The sequence below is a fragment of the Talpa occidentalis genome, unplaced genomic scaffold (genome assembly GCF_014898055.3).
Source record: "Talpa occidentalis isolate TD23 unplaced genomic scaffold, MPIMG_talOcc4v2.1 talOcc4.2, whole genome shotgun sequence".
Taxonomy (NCBI): Eukaryota; Metazoa; Chordata; class Mammalia; order Eulipotyphla; family Talpidae; genus Talpa; species Talpa occidentalis.
This window is the reverse complement of record NW_023602073.1, coordinates 116,870,152-116,887,522: the sequence shown is the minus strand read 5'-3', so window position 1 is coordinate 116,887,522 and position 17,371 is coordinate 116,870,152. Positions and strand designations below refer to the sequence as shown.

Below are 17,371 nucleotides of genomic sequence, written 5' to 3'. Positions count from 1 at the left end.
TCTTCTTATATAAGGACAAAGGAAAAAGCAAATATTGTAGATGTTACTGTATTTAAATAATGAAAGTACCAAACACATTATTAGAGATGGAAGTATGTGGAGATTCAAAAAGAAATGATCTCTCTTAAATTCCTTTGATTTAATTTAAACATATTCATTAGAATACATATTTATTGGGTGGAGAAGACATAGAAACAAATAAGGGGGGAAACTGTAATTCCTTCACTATTAGACTCAGATTGTATTTTTTCAGTATATTTTCCCTTAGGCATATATACAATTTTATACACAGTTGTGTACACAGCCTTTTCATTTAACATTATATTGTGAGTTTCCCCCTATAACTTGCAGCTCCTTGGAAACAAGACCATTAATATATTTAGAGTATCCCATCATGCTGTTTGCTAATTTCCTTGCTACCAAAACTGAAGTCGGTCATTTCCATTCTTACAGTCTCCATTTCATTTTAGTTAAGTTTAGTTCTATCTTATTTTTTTGTGTGGGCTCCTTGATTTCAGGGTTTTGCAGTTAGACTAGACAGTTTGTTCTTTTGTGTGTTGCCTTCCGTTCACCACCTACAGAGCAAGGCACAGTTGATGTGGTGGCAACAGCAAGAGACACAGTCTGCCAATTTGACTAGTGACTGTAATAAATGTTCTCCATCTGGGCCTCCCACACAGGGGCTGCTTGGGGGCAAGGTCTTGATGAATGAACAGTGATCACTACACAGAGATGGAGCAGGGACCAGGATATGCAAAGTGCTTGAGTGTATTTTACTTAATGAATTTTTCTCTAATGTATATCTTTGTTAGTCTGGATATTTGCTGTGAAAGACTTCCCCGATTTCACTGAGTGGTTTTTGATGTTGTTGAAAAGAGTCACAAATGGTTTTACACAAAGGAATATTAGAATTGCTGTCCAAAAAATGCACAACTCATAATTCTATGCTTGAGCCAGGGTATTTTATATTAATTCAAGGATCTATGTATTAGTTGAGTATATTAGATGACAATATTTTTAAATTATATATGCCATGTGCAGAAAACAAACAAAAAAATAGTATTCTGTGATTCTTTATGAAAAAGAAACAAAAAAGATTGATGGTCAAATCACTTATGGAAATGTTTTCTGTCATATCCTCTTCTGCTGGATCCATAAGGTATAATAGCATATTAATATCTTTGTTTAATCACAATTTTCTGATCTTTCGCAATTAAAAAAACACTCTTTTTTTGAGTAAAAAAATCCCAACAACTGGAGAACTAGTGTTGAGAAATGCTCTATCATAACTATCAATTCAATTCAATAAAGGAATATTAGAAAAATAGAGTTCAGAAGATTGTCCTTTAAAAACATATACAAACACCAACACCTTTCTTGTAGATTAATATGTAGCTTTATAATAAGGTGTGGAACAAAGCCATAATCTAAGAATTTCACAAAATATCCATAAATTAGTATTGTGTATTAGTGTGGGAATAAACAAGCCAGTAAAACAGAATACAGTCTGGAAAAAATCATTTACATAAGGGAGTATGTGGTAGGATGAAAATAAAACTCTAAACAAAGTGGGGATATCTATTCAGAATAATAAATAACTTCCTCCTTCATTAAGTTGATGGATAAATACACTGTTGTACATCCAGACAATGACAATGGATTATTGCAGTTTCAGAGCTCAGAAGAAATAAGTTATCATGTCATAAAAAGACACCAAGGAAACTTCATGCATATGACTAAGAGAAAGAAATCAGTCTGAAAAGGCTATAAGTGATATGACTCCAACATTCTGGAAATCCTGAATTTTGGAAAAGGCAAAACTCTGGACATAAGAAAAGATCAGTGGTTAACAGGAATGAGGGCTGATGGGGAAGCAGTGTGGTGGTGGTGGTGACAGAGATTAATAGAGCACAGAGGATTATTAGAACAGTGAATATATTTTGCATGATAGTGTAATCATAGGTATATGTCATTAAACATTTGTCCAAATACATAGACTATACCGTACCAAAAATGAACCCTAATGTAGACTATGGACTTTGGGTGATTATGATGTGCCAATACAGGTTTATCTTTGGCAAAAATATATTATTCTGGTGAGTGATATTGATAATGGTGAGGCTATGCATAAGGGGGCATGGGGTGTATTAGAAATCATTCTATCTCACTCTCACTTTTTTATAAACCTAAACCTTCTCTGAAAATATCTTTAAAAAGTTTTTTTTTTTAAATAACAACCCTTTTTAAAAATAACACAACTCTACATCACTACCAGATTCAATTAAATTCCAGGAAGTATTAAAATAGTGTGATTTAAATACTATAATTGACAAATAATAAAAGCAAAACAAAGTAAGAATTTACCCTACAAAAATATTAGAATAAATTAGGGTTAATATTTCTATAATCTTGAAGTGAGAGTGCCTTAGGAAGGCTACTTTAAAAGAAATCTAGAATCCCTAAAAGAAATGTTTAAAAATTTGATTGATTAGAAACTCTTAACAATAAACAGAATACAGTAAAAACAAAGTCAAAAATGGAAAAGCATTATAGAAGATAAACAAATTTTACCAGGGGACTCCCTGATGATACAAGGGGTTAAGTCGCAGCATTATGAAACTATCCCAGCCACTGCAGTATGATTTCGATCCCCGGCCAGGGAGGTGACCCACATGGCATAGCAGACCTCTCCTGTCTCTCCCCTCAGCAGTGTATTTCAGTCAGTCTAACAGTTCTGTTCCCCATTCTGTGTCTGATGAATCCTCTCACCCTGCCCCCTCCACACCTCTGGGCTGTACCCCAGTTCTTGTATGTATAAGTAAGTAAATCTTAAAAAAAACAACCAAGAAATTTTACCAGTCCTTATATATATATAATAAATTTAGAATATAAAGTGCTAATTTAAAAAGAGTACAAACAGTTAAAAAGCAAGGGACAGATGTTCAACCTCACAGCCACCATAGAATTACAAAGTTAAAATGGGTTATTAATTTTTCTTCTATTTTCTTCTATACACTGGCAAAGATAAAAACATTCATAGTTGGCAAAGTTTTGATAAGCTGGCACTTTCATGTACTGTGGTTAGGAGATAAATTGATAGTTTTTTGATAACAACAGGTTAATAAATATCAAAATTAAAAAGGAAAATTATACCTTTAACCATGCACATCAAGACATTTCTCTGAGACAATTACTGCATAATAGAACCAAAGATATGTATGCATAAAGACTGTTTATAGCATGTTTGCTCACAACATTAGCAATGGATTTCTAAGTGCCTGGCACTGAACTATAGTTATTAATACATTGAATCCTCACCAAACCTTATGAAATAAATATTATCCTACTGATGTTTCTCACATGAGAACACGACACTTAGCAGAGCTAACTTTGAAAATATCTCATCAGGAGCAAGTGTCACCAGGGATTAAAATGCAGATCATTGTGCTCTGTTTCTTTCATCAGAATAGGAAGTTAAGAATGAACTTAGTTCCGGCTGATGTAGGCAGGATAGGAAATCTTGTGCCAAGACGTAGGTGTTAGGTAAGAGGTTTAAGATCCTGGACTCGGACTGTGTGTTTTAAGCAGCTAATTGGAGCAGGTGAACTGGTGAGGATCAGACGCCAAGGTGATGAAGGTGAATTTGGTGCGGGCTAGGGGAGGCACAAGCTCTGCAGGCATTCCTTCCTCCTTCCCTTCTCCAACCCCCACCCTTAAACCCTAACTCTTGATGCAATTTACTAAACCTCCTTGAGTCTTATCTATAAAATAGATTTCGCAATGGTCTCTACCTAATAGTGCTGTTGAAATGTTGAATGAGAGTCCGTGTCAAGCGCTTGCCTGTAACAGGAATTACTGACTAAAATGTTAAGTAGGAGGAGGAGGAGGAGAAAGAATAGAGATTTGGAAAGAGTGTTGCCAAATTTATTTCTGCAGAATCCCATAAACCTAACTCATGAGATTTATTACCATTTCTAGGATCACTCGATGGACACTCCATTTAACCTGTTAAGTTTATGTATGCATGTATGTATATATGTATGTATGTATGTTTATGTATCAGGTAACAACCATTTCCAGCACTGTGTATGTTTTGGGCACATAGGTTCACACCATACGAAGCCAATCACCAAAGCACGAATAATCCTCCATCATAGTCCATTGGGCCCCTCTCCCCATTTTTTCCTCACCTTCTCCCTCCCCTTTATGCAGCCTCAACTATACAGTCAAATTTCTAGGGCTTGTTTTGCTTTAGTTTTATTTGTTCTTTTGTTTTGTTTCTTTATATTCCATGTGAGTAGAATATATGAGCAAAATTATCCAGTATTTGTCTTTCTCCCCTTGATTTATTTGCTTAGCATAATCCCTACAAGTTCCATCTATGTTATTGTCAGTCTATTAAACTTAATCTTGAGACCTGATAACAGAAGTGCTCACACAGTGACTACTGACACAGTGAGACTTTACAGTCATCAAGACACATCTCCCTTGCCCTTTTACTTAAAATGGAACACCAAAGCTAAATTGGGTCCACCCTTGTGAATTTATGAGCTAGCATACATTTTTGAGGGGACAGGAAAATATTCAATTGCAAAGTCATTATCTTATATTTGATTTTATATGGTTGTGTTTCAATCACTTAAAGGGGAATCGAAAGCTTCCTTTGCTTAAAATCATAGAAAAAAGTTCTACTCAGTATGAAGCTACATGGTTAATCTAAAGGAAGTAGTTCTTACTCTTCAGATACTTATGTATAAACAAAAACTTATTAAGCACCCACACCTCTCCCTTCCCTCCACATATAAGTGGTTAGGGAGTAGACATTAGAGGCCTTTCATTCACACTTCAAATAACAGGAAAAAAAGTTATCTGGTGTTCCTTCGTTCCTATGTCTGATTACTTCTGAAGTAGACCCCCACAATGCCAGGTTGCCGGATGGGACTTCTGGGACATCGCTATGTCTTAGGCCATCTTGAGCTCATGGATTTCTTGCTTCAGCATACATCTATTGAACATCCATCAGGTACTGTTCCAGTGATGGGATAGCGTGAAGGCAAAATGGAAGGTGTGCATATGGAAGAGAGAGCTTAGTGAAGAACGTCTTGTTTCTCTCCTCTGAAAAGCACTGGCAGTTCAAAAGGCCACGACAGATGCTTAAACCTCTTCCCCAGCCACTTTGGATTTTCTGTGATCTCCTGGGATACATCTTGCAAGTAGTACTGGGTCAGCCAAGAACAGATGGTCTGTGCTGTGTTAATCACCTTTCAATGGTTCAAATTCAGCAATTTTTAAGGGAAGGGTCTGGTCAGCACCAATTACAGTTACTAGACATATTCATGTAGTTTCCATTTGGCTTGGCTGTAATTCTTTTTTTTTTTTTTTTTTTTTGTGGGACCCTCGCCAGTGACCAGGGAACGAACCGGCGCTGCAGAGGCTGCGGGCAGCCTCACAGCCCAGCGCTCAACCTCTGTGCCACCAGGGGAGGCCCTGGCTGTAATTCTAAGTCAATCAGCGAGGCTGGTTGATAATCAGATCCTACCCACGTAAGGCTATATCCATTTATACATGACTATCATAGACTCAGCACTGTCACCTTTTGTGAGCCCTTCTGTTTCTGAAGGACTCCACTCAAATAATGACCAGGAGGAGTAACGCTCTCTCTTCCTTAGCTCCCATTTCTTTTATTCCCCAGCACATAAAATTGTCTTAAAATTTGTGAATGTGAGGGCCTCCCTGGTGGCGCAGCGGTTGAGCGCTGGGTTGCAAAGCTGCCTGCAGCTTCTGCGGGCCGGTTCGATCCCCGGCTGCTCCCCGGCCACTGGAGGAGGGTCCCACATGGCACGCAGACCTCTCCTGCCGCCCGCTGCTCCCCTCAGCAGTGTACTTCAGTCCTTCTGCCTGCTCTGCTCCCCGCTCTGGCTCTGGTGAATTCTCTCACCCTCCCGCGCTTCTGACTGTACCCATTGCATGTATAAATAAATAAATAAATAAATAAATAAATAAATCTTAAAAAAAAATTTGTGAATGAAAAATAATCTGATGTTTACTTAAAACTCTGATTTTGTATGTTTTTCACTGTTACTTAGGAGATTGCTTTTAAGAAAGGAAAAATATGAACATAATTTATCTTTACTTAAACCTGGAGTCCTTTGTCTGGAGTTGATTTCTGACATAGGTTTATGTAATAACATGAGAGTCTCTATTTTCCTTAACCACACCTTAAAGCCATATACCCACTCCTACTTTTATCATTTCTGCAGGATTCCTAGGCATTACATCTTGTAATTTTCTGGCATTTTGTCTGATTTCATGACCGACTTAATGATCTTTAAACATGTGACTGCTTACTTTATAGTGAGAAAGTACCAAAGAGGCAGTCCTATTCCAGAAAGCTTTTTATTTATTTCTTTTTAAATACAATATTGGTAGCTGGTGGTTATTATTTCCTTCATTTCAGGGTCGGCAGCTTGACACTGGAACACCATATAACCTGAGCGAAACTGTGAGTAATCACCTCCATCATCAGGAAGTTTACAGTGTGTGAATTGATAACAAAGGGACAAAGGTTAGGTTTTAGCACAATAAGAAAGCTGCCTCAGTAAAATCTCACTTATTTGTCTCTGATGAAGGAATGTCAGTCAAAAACAGTGAGAAGTCTAAAAACAGAATATTTGAAAATGAAGTCATGGACACTGTGTTGAAGTGAAAAGAGGGCAGAACTTAAGAGGGCGTTTCTTATTGAAATCCATGATTTTCATTCTGTGTAGCTATGTGGCTTTGGATAAATTACTTAATAAATTCCTGAGACTAAGTTTTATTGTGTTTCTCTGAGAGGGTCGGATTAGATAGTTTCCAATGTTGTTTTTTTTTTCCCCCCCTAACAATTGCATCTATGGTTTTATTACTTTTTGGAATCTATATCTATTGACTCAAGTGTTTAATTACTCAACATGTCAGTGTGAACTATGCACTGTGCTAGGCATGACAGGCTTAAGAAAAATAAAATAGGGCCTCTGTTTTAAAGGGCTCTCAACCTCACAGGAGAGACACACACAGAACTATGACCACGCAGCATTGTGAGAATCTGAACAGTGGTGAGTGTGAGGGACAAAGAGAACTCAGAAGAGGACAAACACCTCCACTTGTATAGCTTTCAAACTAAAATTAGAAAAGTGAAGATTTTTCTAGAAGGAATAGAAGGGAAAGAGACCAACAATCAGAGGGAGCCATTTGTGCCAAGGCAAAATAGTTTGAAGTAGGCTAACTGTTCAGGAAAGTAAGAATATTTCACCTTGCCTGAAAAACATGGTGTTTGTGTGGAGGGTGGGGACACAGAAGATAAAGTTGATAAATTAGCTGGGTTCAGACCACGGAGGGCCCTGTGTATTATACTTGGGAATTTGATTTACACAGTTTAGATAAGAGAAGGGTCTGATTAGGCCTTTTTTTTTTTTAACTGAACACTCCAAATGTGGAAACAAGAGGTGTCTCATGAAGGCTATTGGCAAGTGGCAGTAGGCACAAAAGAAACACAGGGGCAGTGAGTAAGAAACTCAAGTGGATTCAGTTATTGAAGAGGCGACACAATGGGACTTGGTGATAGATTGTCCTCAGGGGTTGGTGGGATGAGAAGGAGAGGGTGCCCTCATTCCTGGGTTGGGATATTCAGAAGATGACAGCTAATTAATAGAAAACACCGGAGAAAGGAAATAGAAGTAGAAGGTGAGCAATTCAATGTTTCACCTGCTAAATTTGAGGTGCTTGTACAGTTAAAATGGAGATGACTTATGCACATTTCAATAATCTGGCCTGGGATTCAGGAAGGAACCTTAGTTGAAGTTACAAATTGGGGGTTATTGAGAACTGCACAGGTTGAAGCTGAGGTAGTGGATGAGCTCACTCTTGAAGAATTTGAAGAGCAAGAAGAGAAAAAGCTGAGGCTAGGACACAAACCCGTAGAGTTGGGAAAAGAAAAATGTAATGGCAAAAAAGGAGAAAGGCAAGCAGATGCAGGTGTCACCGTGGCTCTATGGTGGGAAGGAACGACACAGTCATAGGCACAGACAAGTCAAGTAAAAGGAAGAGGAAAAGGATCCAGTCTGTCCAATAGGAGGCCAAGGCAGCTTTGGGACAAAATTTTCAGGGGCTGTGGGGTGAAAGCGGGGTTAGTGAGCAGACTTCCCATACTGCCCCCTATTTAGACTTTGATCTGCTGCCTTCTGGGTGAGTCTCCAGCTCGAGTTTTGCTTGTCACGTGAGGACACACCACGGACCATTGCTATGCCTGATGCCTTGTCTTGGGCTTTAACTGCTGCCAACCACCTAGGGGACAGTGTGCCCCCTAAAAGGCAGTGCTCACTAGCTTCAGGGCCTGTCTGCCCCAGGCTGAACTCCATGTATCAACCTGTCCACCTTCACTGAACCACACCAAGTCCTCTCTGTCTGTAGATATGACAGTCATACTTTACCCCAGAGGGGCCTGAGGCCATACATCCCTTGGTAGATTTCTATTTCTAAACATATTTTGTCACTATGTTGAAATTTCAGGTCACAAGGTAAAGTCACACTTCTTCAGTGACTACTGTCTCTTATGGTCTCTTGCAGTGCATCCAAGGATGTCATTTTTGGAACTCTATAGATCAGGAAAGTTGTGCTCTAAAGTGTGTAAGTATTATGTTTCTGATTTGATACTAATGTTTCCCTTAAGAGTTGTCCCCACTTGTGTGTCAGGTGGGATGCTGTCCGTGTTCACACTGTGTCCCCTGCACTGACCACAGCGTGGGGCATGTAGCAGGTGCTCAGACAGCACTTGCCGAGTGAAGGCACCACTGGCTGCCAGCGACAGTCCCAGGAAGCAGAGTGGACATTGGAGAGGCTTGTCTGCATAGAGGAACTTGCTGGCCTTTGCTACCCAAAACTGCTGGTGGTTTTCACTTTTTTTCAGATTTGTCTCCCCTGGGCATCTGCAATCACCCCTAGCCTGGTCCATCACAGATGGCCTTTTAGGTGACTGGAGTTTTCTAGAAGGCATCATGCCTGTCTGTTTTTCCCATGATGCAAACAAGATTTCATAGCTGTTTGTCAAGTGGCTTGTCTGGAATGATGATCTGGCTCCTGCCAACCTTGCTTGTGGTTGTCAATGGTGGGGCAACAAATTAATTTACAAGAAACGTCCAGCTAATGTTACTGACATTACTTATGCCTTCAGCGTTTTAAGTAGTTTTACTTTCTTTTCTTTTTCCTATTCAGAATGATACCTATGTCACTGTTTATGAGGTAAGTTGGCAACTGTTTACATAAAAGATGTCTTCAATCACCAGATTTTTTCTCTTGTTATTAAAAAAGCTATTAAGATGAGAATAAAGAAACCTGAGTCATTCTCAGTATATAGAAACTTCTTCCTGGGTATGCTATGACTTTGGGTATAAAAAATGATAGCATAATTCCTCTTTGACACAATTTTTTGCTATGCTTTATATGTCTATGTGCATATATAAATGTATATATGTGCATATGTATACACACAATATACACACATTAACAGATACACGTATGTTATTCTAATTTGGTTTGAAATGTTGTTTCTGGAGTCTTGTTGGGAAAGGGTGGTGGGGAGAAAAAGGAGGAGGCATATTTAAGGAAAGCTTTATCTCAGCTTTTATTTTTTTCTCTGTAAAGCATGTGTCCTATCATTAAATACAGTATATTAAAATAAAACACATTAATTGCAATTTTCTTCTTTAACAAGCTTCTTCAACAACATTTTGAAGCACAGCTTTTTCACTGCTATAATAAGGACTTCATGTTGATGTTGGCTGCCCAAGTCCATCACAATCCCCATTGCCAGCTCTCCCTGCCCCTGGCCGGTCTCCCCCACTGTACTTGTTTCTCCTCTCCTTCAGAAAGCCTTGGGATTTTGACAATTTACTACTCAATTTTCCTCAAGTACTAACTTGTCCTGGATTTCATACCCTTCAGGATTAACTTTAGGTTATCTGACATCAGGTCTACATTATTTTTGTTTAAAATCTATCTTGTACTCTATTTAAATGTCTTTGAAAAAGAGAATTATGCTATGTTGTCTGAGGGGAATACAAATTTCATTCACTTGTAAAATAGAAAATTTCCCTCTTACTAGTGAATAAAAATGAACACTAGAAAATTAAACAGGAATTTTTATTTTTAAAACCTATGGTTACTCTGTGTCTGCATCATTTTTCTTAAGAAGTAGCTTGGGGGCCTCCCCGGTGGCACAGCGGTTGAGCGCTGGGTTGCAAAACTGCCCGCGGCCTCTGCGGCGCCAGTTCGATCCCCGGCTGCTCCCCGGCCACCAGAGGAGGGTCCCACAAGGCGCGCAGACCTCTCCTGCCGCCCGCTGCTCCCCTCAGCAGTGTACTTCGGTCCTTCTGCCTGCTCTGCTCCCCGCTCTGGCTCTGGTGAATTCTCTCACCCTCCCGTGCTTCTGACTACCCAGTGCATGTATAAACAAAACAAAACAAACAAATAAATAAATAAAAACATGCCTCTATTAAAAAAAATTAAAAAAAAAAAAGTAGCTTGGGTGGGTGTTGGCTTAGAAGAGATAGAGCAGAAGGTAAAGTTTGACCCATATGTAAATAGGCAATTGAAAGTCTTCCCTGATTAAGATTTAAAAATAAAAGCAAGTGCTGAGAGTGCTGAATGTGATTATAGCAAAATTAGAAAAAAAAAAAAAATCCCTAGGAAACTTGCATCAAAAGTGCCAGAGCTAAGTCTCTCAAGGATTGACACCACCTAGGATTGGATTTCTACTGTGAGAATTCCCTGCTAATCATCACGCTGCTCACTTGTCTCTACTTACATAATTACAATCGTGTGTGTGTGTGTGTGTGTGTGTGTGTGTGTGTGTCTGTCAGTGTTATAACGATCCATACATATATGATTATATATGTATACATATGTATTACATGTATATAACCATATATGATTATTCTTTTCTATTTATAATTTACTACTGATACTTTAAAATATCACACCTTAAAGTAGAACACTAATAAATGCTTTATGGTTATTGATCTAGATATAAAGATATATAAATATTTTAAACTTAGCTGCCTACACCTTTAGGAAATCAAACTCTTTAATTGTTAATGCTTCAAACTAGGAAACTTGGACTTCTTGCACATATTTCTTGGAGGAAATAGTCTTGGATGTGATAAATTAGCAAAATCTCACTTGGAAAATGGTCTTAGCAAGTAAGATGGCTTGTCCCTGATAATTTAAAAAAGCATGCTAAAGTAAGTCTCCTTCCTACCGATTCATGCCTGTGACTTTTCTTCATTTTTAATTTTACTTTCTTTATCTGATTTTCATAGCACTTTTTATTTTCTAAATGTAGTTTATTTTTTGCTATTACAGTCTATTCCCTCCTAAGAAAATGTAAATTTCACAAAGGCAAGGAATTTACTTGTCTGCTCACTGTCATAGCTTTACAGTCTAAAACAGTGCTTGACACATATTTGGTGTGAATGATTTTTTAAGAAATGAGCTATAATTCATATGGTGAGATTGCATTTCGGTGGTGGGGTAGGTAGTCCATGTGTTACAGGTGTAAGAAAAGGCCCAGACAGCATCTGTGCTGGTATAGGAGGCACAAAAGTGGAGCCAGAGGTATAATGATGAAGATGGTGCAGTTACTAAGGCAAAATGGGGGTGTGAATGGGAATAGAAACAAGTTCTGGAGGGTCTACCATATAGCATGGTGATTATAGCTAATATTACTCTTTTGTGCACTTGAATGTTGCTGAAAGAGTTGATCTTAAATGTTTTCACCATCAAAAGGTAGTTTTATGGGATGGAGGTATTAGCTAAAGCTATGTGGTGGTAATCATTTTGAAATATTTAAATATATAGACCAACAAACTGTATACCTAAACTCACACAATATTATATATCAATTGCATCTCAATAAAGTTGAAAAAAATATAATCTTAATGAAGTGAAAAAAAAAACATTTAAACCCCTACACTGAATTTTATTATATATTTCCCTTGAAAAATTCAGGAAAAATAAGCCCACATTTTCCTTATTGTCAGAACTAGCTATATTTTCAAATAAACATTATTCCAGTTCTTTTTTTCCTCACTTTTTTTTGGTGAAAAACAAAACAAAACAAACCCATGTTACATGATAATTTTGCTACCACCTTGGTATATTTATTCTCTGTAGTTAATGAATGTGTTAAATGTATTTCACTGAAACCTGCAAAGAGGATGTGAAAAGTAAATAAACTCTTAAGTTAAATAATCCTGAGTCCAAACTAAAGTATTTAAATTAATCCTTAACTAAGCAAACCTGGCTTTATCAGGCTTCACTTCTTTGAGTGCACAGATCAAACATTTGACAGCAAGTTTTTAGAAATCACAGGCATTCTCTGTCTGGGATGTTTAGGGCAATGCATTGTGTGGTGATTCTACTATTAGTATGACAAACAATAGCATGTTTTCCTAGGTATTAGAATTATAAGCTAAATAAAAACAGAAAGAATCATCAGGATTCTGTTGTAGTCTTCCAATGTGTGTCTTTTGTCCAATTTTTAAATTTTTTTTTTTGGTAACTAGCCTTAATAGATCCGTTAAGAGTTGCTGGAAGTTTGTGTCTCAAAATGTTTACTCTGATTTTGATCAATGAGCTAAAATGTTAATCATCACTAAACTTTTGTAGACCTTTTATTTTACATTGATATTGCAATACCTACTAAGATTATAGTTACTATAAAATTTATAGCCAATTTAAAGATTTTCAAAGGTGGCATGATCTATGACAAATAGGGATCATTTTAGACTGGAGATTTAGGTGGTTAGCTCACAACCTTAGACTGTGATGGTAAAAATGTAATTGTGTTGTTGAGCTTGATATTTTCAAAATGTGGGGTTTTGCCAATGAGAAGGTTTGGAGCCAATTTAGTGAGTCACAATTTACAATAAACAAAATGAAACAGAATAGAATAAATAGCATCGCATCCCAGGTATGGAATTTCTTTTTGGAATGATGAAAATGTTCTAAAATTAGACTGTAGGGATGATTGCATATTGCATAATTTTGTGAATACACTAAAACTGTGTGCTTTATTATTTTTTTTTCGGTTTATTCCTTTTTAAATGTTTTAATTTTTTTTTAATAATAAATTTTATTTTTATATTCCCCATACAATTGCAGCCCTCCCATTCTGACCCCAATCCCTCCCCTCCCACCCCCGCCCCCCTAAAAGTGTCTCTGGTTCGTAGTTTTTGTTGATTTTGATTTTCACTTTCTTATAGTTATTCGTTTTCCTGGTCCCTTATTTAAGTTTTCTAGATTCCTGCTATGAGTGAGACCATCCGGTATTTTTCGCTGAGCATGATCCCTTCCAGTGCCATCCATGTTGCTGCAAATTGCATGTGTTTATCTTTTTTGAATGCTGAGTAATATTCCATGGTATATATGTACCACATCTTCTTGATCCAGTCATCGATTTTTGGGCATTTGGGTTGTTTCCAAAGCTTAGCTATTGTAAACAGTGCTGCTATAAACATAGGGGTGCAGGTGTTCTTTGGAATTGATGTAAAACTGTGTGCTTTAAATGGGTAAATTTTACAGTATGTGAAATATATCGCAATAAAATCATTTAAAAAGAAAAAAATTATGCACTCTTTCAAGAATCATTTTGTTTTGTTTTTCTCCCAGCTAGTGTTTTTTGTTAAATGTATTTCTTACAATTGGGTGTGATCAAAAAGCTTGATATGCATATGTACTTATATGCTCAGGGCTCGTATTTCAAAATCTAGCTGAAGTTTATCAGCAAAAGCAGAACAAAGGCTGCACTGACTAGCGTGCTGCTTGTCTCCCACAGCGAGAATCATGTGAGGTTGGCTGCAGCAGCGCGGAGGGCGCCTATGAAGAGGAAGTGCTGGGTAAGCAGATGTGTGCCTTTCATTAAATAAGCTCCACTAAGGAGTACAAACCACCTATGAAAATACATAGACTTCTATATGTCACTATGATAAAACTTTTTAAATAGGTAGGAAAAAAGCAGTCATTTCAATGGTGGAACTCATTCTAATATCTCAGTCTCAGCAAGACTCCTTTCAGAGCAAAATAAGGGATAGGTGGCACATGACTGATGTTTAGAGATTTTACCCTCAAGCTCAAAAGGAGCAATCACTTTTTTCCTTTAATTTTAAATTTAGTTTTTTAGAGCCTCCCTGGTGGTGCAAGGGGTTAAGACACAGCACTATGAAGCTACCCGCAGCCACTGCAGCATGAGTTCGATCCCTGGCCAGGGAGATACCCACATGGCGCAGTAGACCTCTCCTGACTCGCCTGCTGCTCCCCTCATTATTTCAGTATTTCAGTCATTCTGCCTGTTCTGTTTCCCACTCTGTCTCTGGTGAATCCTCTGACGACCACCCCCCAAACCTCTGGCCTGTACCCCAGTTCCTGTATGCATAATCTTTAAAAAAATTAGTTTTTTAATTGGGTTAACATTGGCCATTATTGTTGCTATTTTGGGGGGTATAGGTTCCCCCAGGTATTGCTACTGTAGTGCACCTATCACCAAATCACCCACAATCCTTTGCACTTCCTTCCCTCTTTGTTCTTATCCCTATGCCTCCTAACCCCCCACTCTTGATGCTTCAGGTCTTTTTTTAAGATTTATTTATTTATGCATACAAGAACTGGGGCACAGGCCCGAGAGGGGTGGGTAAGACGATTCATTGAGACAGAGTGGGGAACAGAACAGGCAGACCTACTGAAATCCACTGCTAAGGGGAGCAGGGGGTGAGTCAGGAGAGGTCTGCTGTGCCATGTGGGTAGCTCCCTGGCTGGGGATCAAACTCATGCTGCAGTGGCTGCAGACAGTTTCATAGGCTGCATATTGACCCCTTGTGCCACCAGGGAGGTCCTGATGCTTCAGCTCCATAGTCAGCTTTCAAGGGTGAGTTTTTGAGCTTGTGTTTATGTGATCCTCAGTTTGGCTTCTCTGTATTCCACATGGAAGTGACACCATCTGGTATTTATCTTCTTCTGACCTATTTCACTTATCATTATCCCTTCCACCTCTATCCATGTTGCCATGAGTTTATCTTTTTATTTAAAGATTTATTTATTTATTTATACAAGCACTGGGTACAGTCAGAAGTGCGGAAGAGTGAGAGAATTTACCAGAGCCAGAGCGGGGAGCAGAGCAGGCAGAAGGACCGAAGTACACTGCTGAGAGGAGCAGTGGGTGGCAGGAGAGGTCTGCAAGCAGTGCTGCAATAAACATGAATGCAAGTTTTCTCTCAAATTAGAATTTTGGGGGTAGATTCCTAGGAGTGGAGTTACTGGGCCATATGACAGATCCATTTTAAATCTTTTGAGACACTACCATACTGCTTTCTGTAGGGGTTGGACCAGTTGCAGAAGGGCTCTGTTTTCTCCACGTCTTTGCCAGAACTGATTGTTTTTCTTTCTGCTGGGCCATTCTCACCGGTGTGAGGTGGTATCTCACCATGGTCTAGATTTGCATTTCCTTGATAAGTAATGATGAACATTTTTTCATGTGCTTGTTGGCTGTCTGCATGTCTTCATTGGAGAATAATCTGATTAGCTCTTCAGCTCTTTTTTTGATCTGGTTGTTTATTTTCTTTTTGTGGAATTGTATGTGTTCTTTGGTGATTTTCAGTTATCAGTCCCTTGTCCAGATGCATGGTGTGCAAATATTTTCTCCCACTATAGGGCGTCTTTCACTGTGTAGAAGCTTTCTAGTTTAATGTAGACCCAGTTTTTAATGTTTTTATCACTTCTGTCCTAATGAAACAAATGTGAAACCTAAGCCAATTTTATGTCAAGAAAAAACACTAAAAGAACTGAAATTGTCAGAATATTTTATTTAATGTGTATTTTATTGTTCACCTAGCAAGTTTTTAATAGAGTGCCTACTATAGGTATGGCTCACTACAAGGCTCTGGGAAAATTAAAAAATGTATTGAAGCTATGCCATCTGGGTCATGAATTTGGAGTCGGAGAGGGGGGTCTTGGGTATAACCTGATGTTAAAACAGGTTGGGTATATCTAAATTGCTTTGTTCTAGTATGTTAATTCTCTGGAGGTTTCTGAAAGACCAATGCTTTGATAAATCATAGCCTAGATGTTAGGAGCTATCTTTTCCAGAATTCCTTAGAGCTTCCTCCTACTGAGAGACCATTCATTCTAGCTGGGAGAAGATTGGCTCTTTCTCATACATTATAACCCTTTCTTTCTCCTTACTCTCAGGAATGATGGAAATTGGCTAGAAGTAAGTCATTCTCCTAATTTACTTCTGTCCTGCAGTGTCCCACAAAACACTCTCCTTGACATTTCTGTGGAGAAGTAGTAATATCACAGTTTTTCCCTTCTTTGTAGAGGAAGATAACTTTGGATAAAATCTACATTTCATGGTCCCAAACTATGTACTCAAGTGCCCCAGGGCATCCAAATTACCCCACAGGGAGCCAAGGGACATTTAAAATATTCTAAGGAGGTACACAGTTAGCCAACATTTGCTGGAACCACCAAATGGAGGTAGTTCACAGTAGCATGATAGATTGCATTACATTCCTTTTTATGACATCATTTCTTTAGGATGTTGGGTGTCTTGATAGGGACTGTGATCAAAAGTAAGTACATTGAAAACAGAAATGTGCAACAGAAAATGAGGAAGTTGGCACTCAATATGACTACAATATTGGAGAAATGGTGCAGTGTCCAATTGATGGATCCAATAAAATGCATCCACATTTGAAAGGAGAAAGTAAAATTACCTGTATATTTTATACAATAATTGAGGAAAAGAAAGCAAGCCAAAGCATTAAATTTGTCACGGTTTCAGAAAACAGAAATCAAAATGATTTCACCCCAGTGGTATATCCCATTCAGAATCCGATCCCCTTACAGTGTCTTGGAAGTAGTATCTTCACTGCCTTTACTTTACTTTATAGACTTTTATGCCAATTGTAATATCACGAATGTTTAGATGTCATGAAATATTTCATAATACAAAACTGCTGAATATAGAAGTCTTTGCACATATAAAATTGTTGACAAGATAGACAATAGCAGAATTATAGTATAAAGGTTCAAAAATGTCTTGGGGTACAAATGCAGCAGATATGATTTAGGGACCCACCCCTGTCACCTGTGAGGAAGTGGCATCACATGAGAAAATGGCATAGTCTCAGAACACTGCCTAGTGCTTGCCTGTGAAAAAGAGACTAAATTCAAAAATAACAGTAAATTCAATTGGGAAGAGGTAGGTGGAAGCTGCCAGACTCACTGGCTCATTTTTAAAAATAAATCAGTTGAATGTGTGCATCAGTTATTGATCAGGTGA

The 17,371-nt window shown here is 38.2% G+C and overlaps 1 protein-coding gene across 1 annotated transcript in view; it reads left to right on the top strand.

Annotated features, from left to right (window-relative positions):
• Positions 1-17,371, top strand: part of ROS1 (ROS proto-oncogene 1, receptor tyrosine kinase) — an 87,251-nt gene that overhangs the window by 851 nt on the left and 69,029 nt on the right. Inside the window, exons 2-5 of the mRNA XM_037520973.2 lie at positions 6,458-6,502; positions 8,605-8,664; positions 9,250-9,276; positions 13,871-13,931. Of these exons, the coding sequence (XP_037376870.1) occupies positions 6,458-6,502; positions 8,605-8,664; positions 9,250-9,276; positions 13,871-13,931 (193 nt within the window). The remainder of the gene's footprint in view (positions 1-6,457; positions 6,503-8,604; positions 8,665-9,249; positions 9,277-13,870; positions 13,932-17,371) is intronic.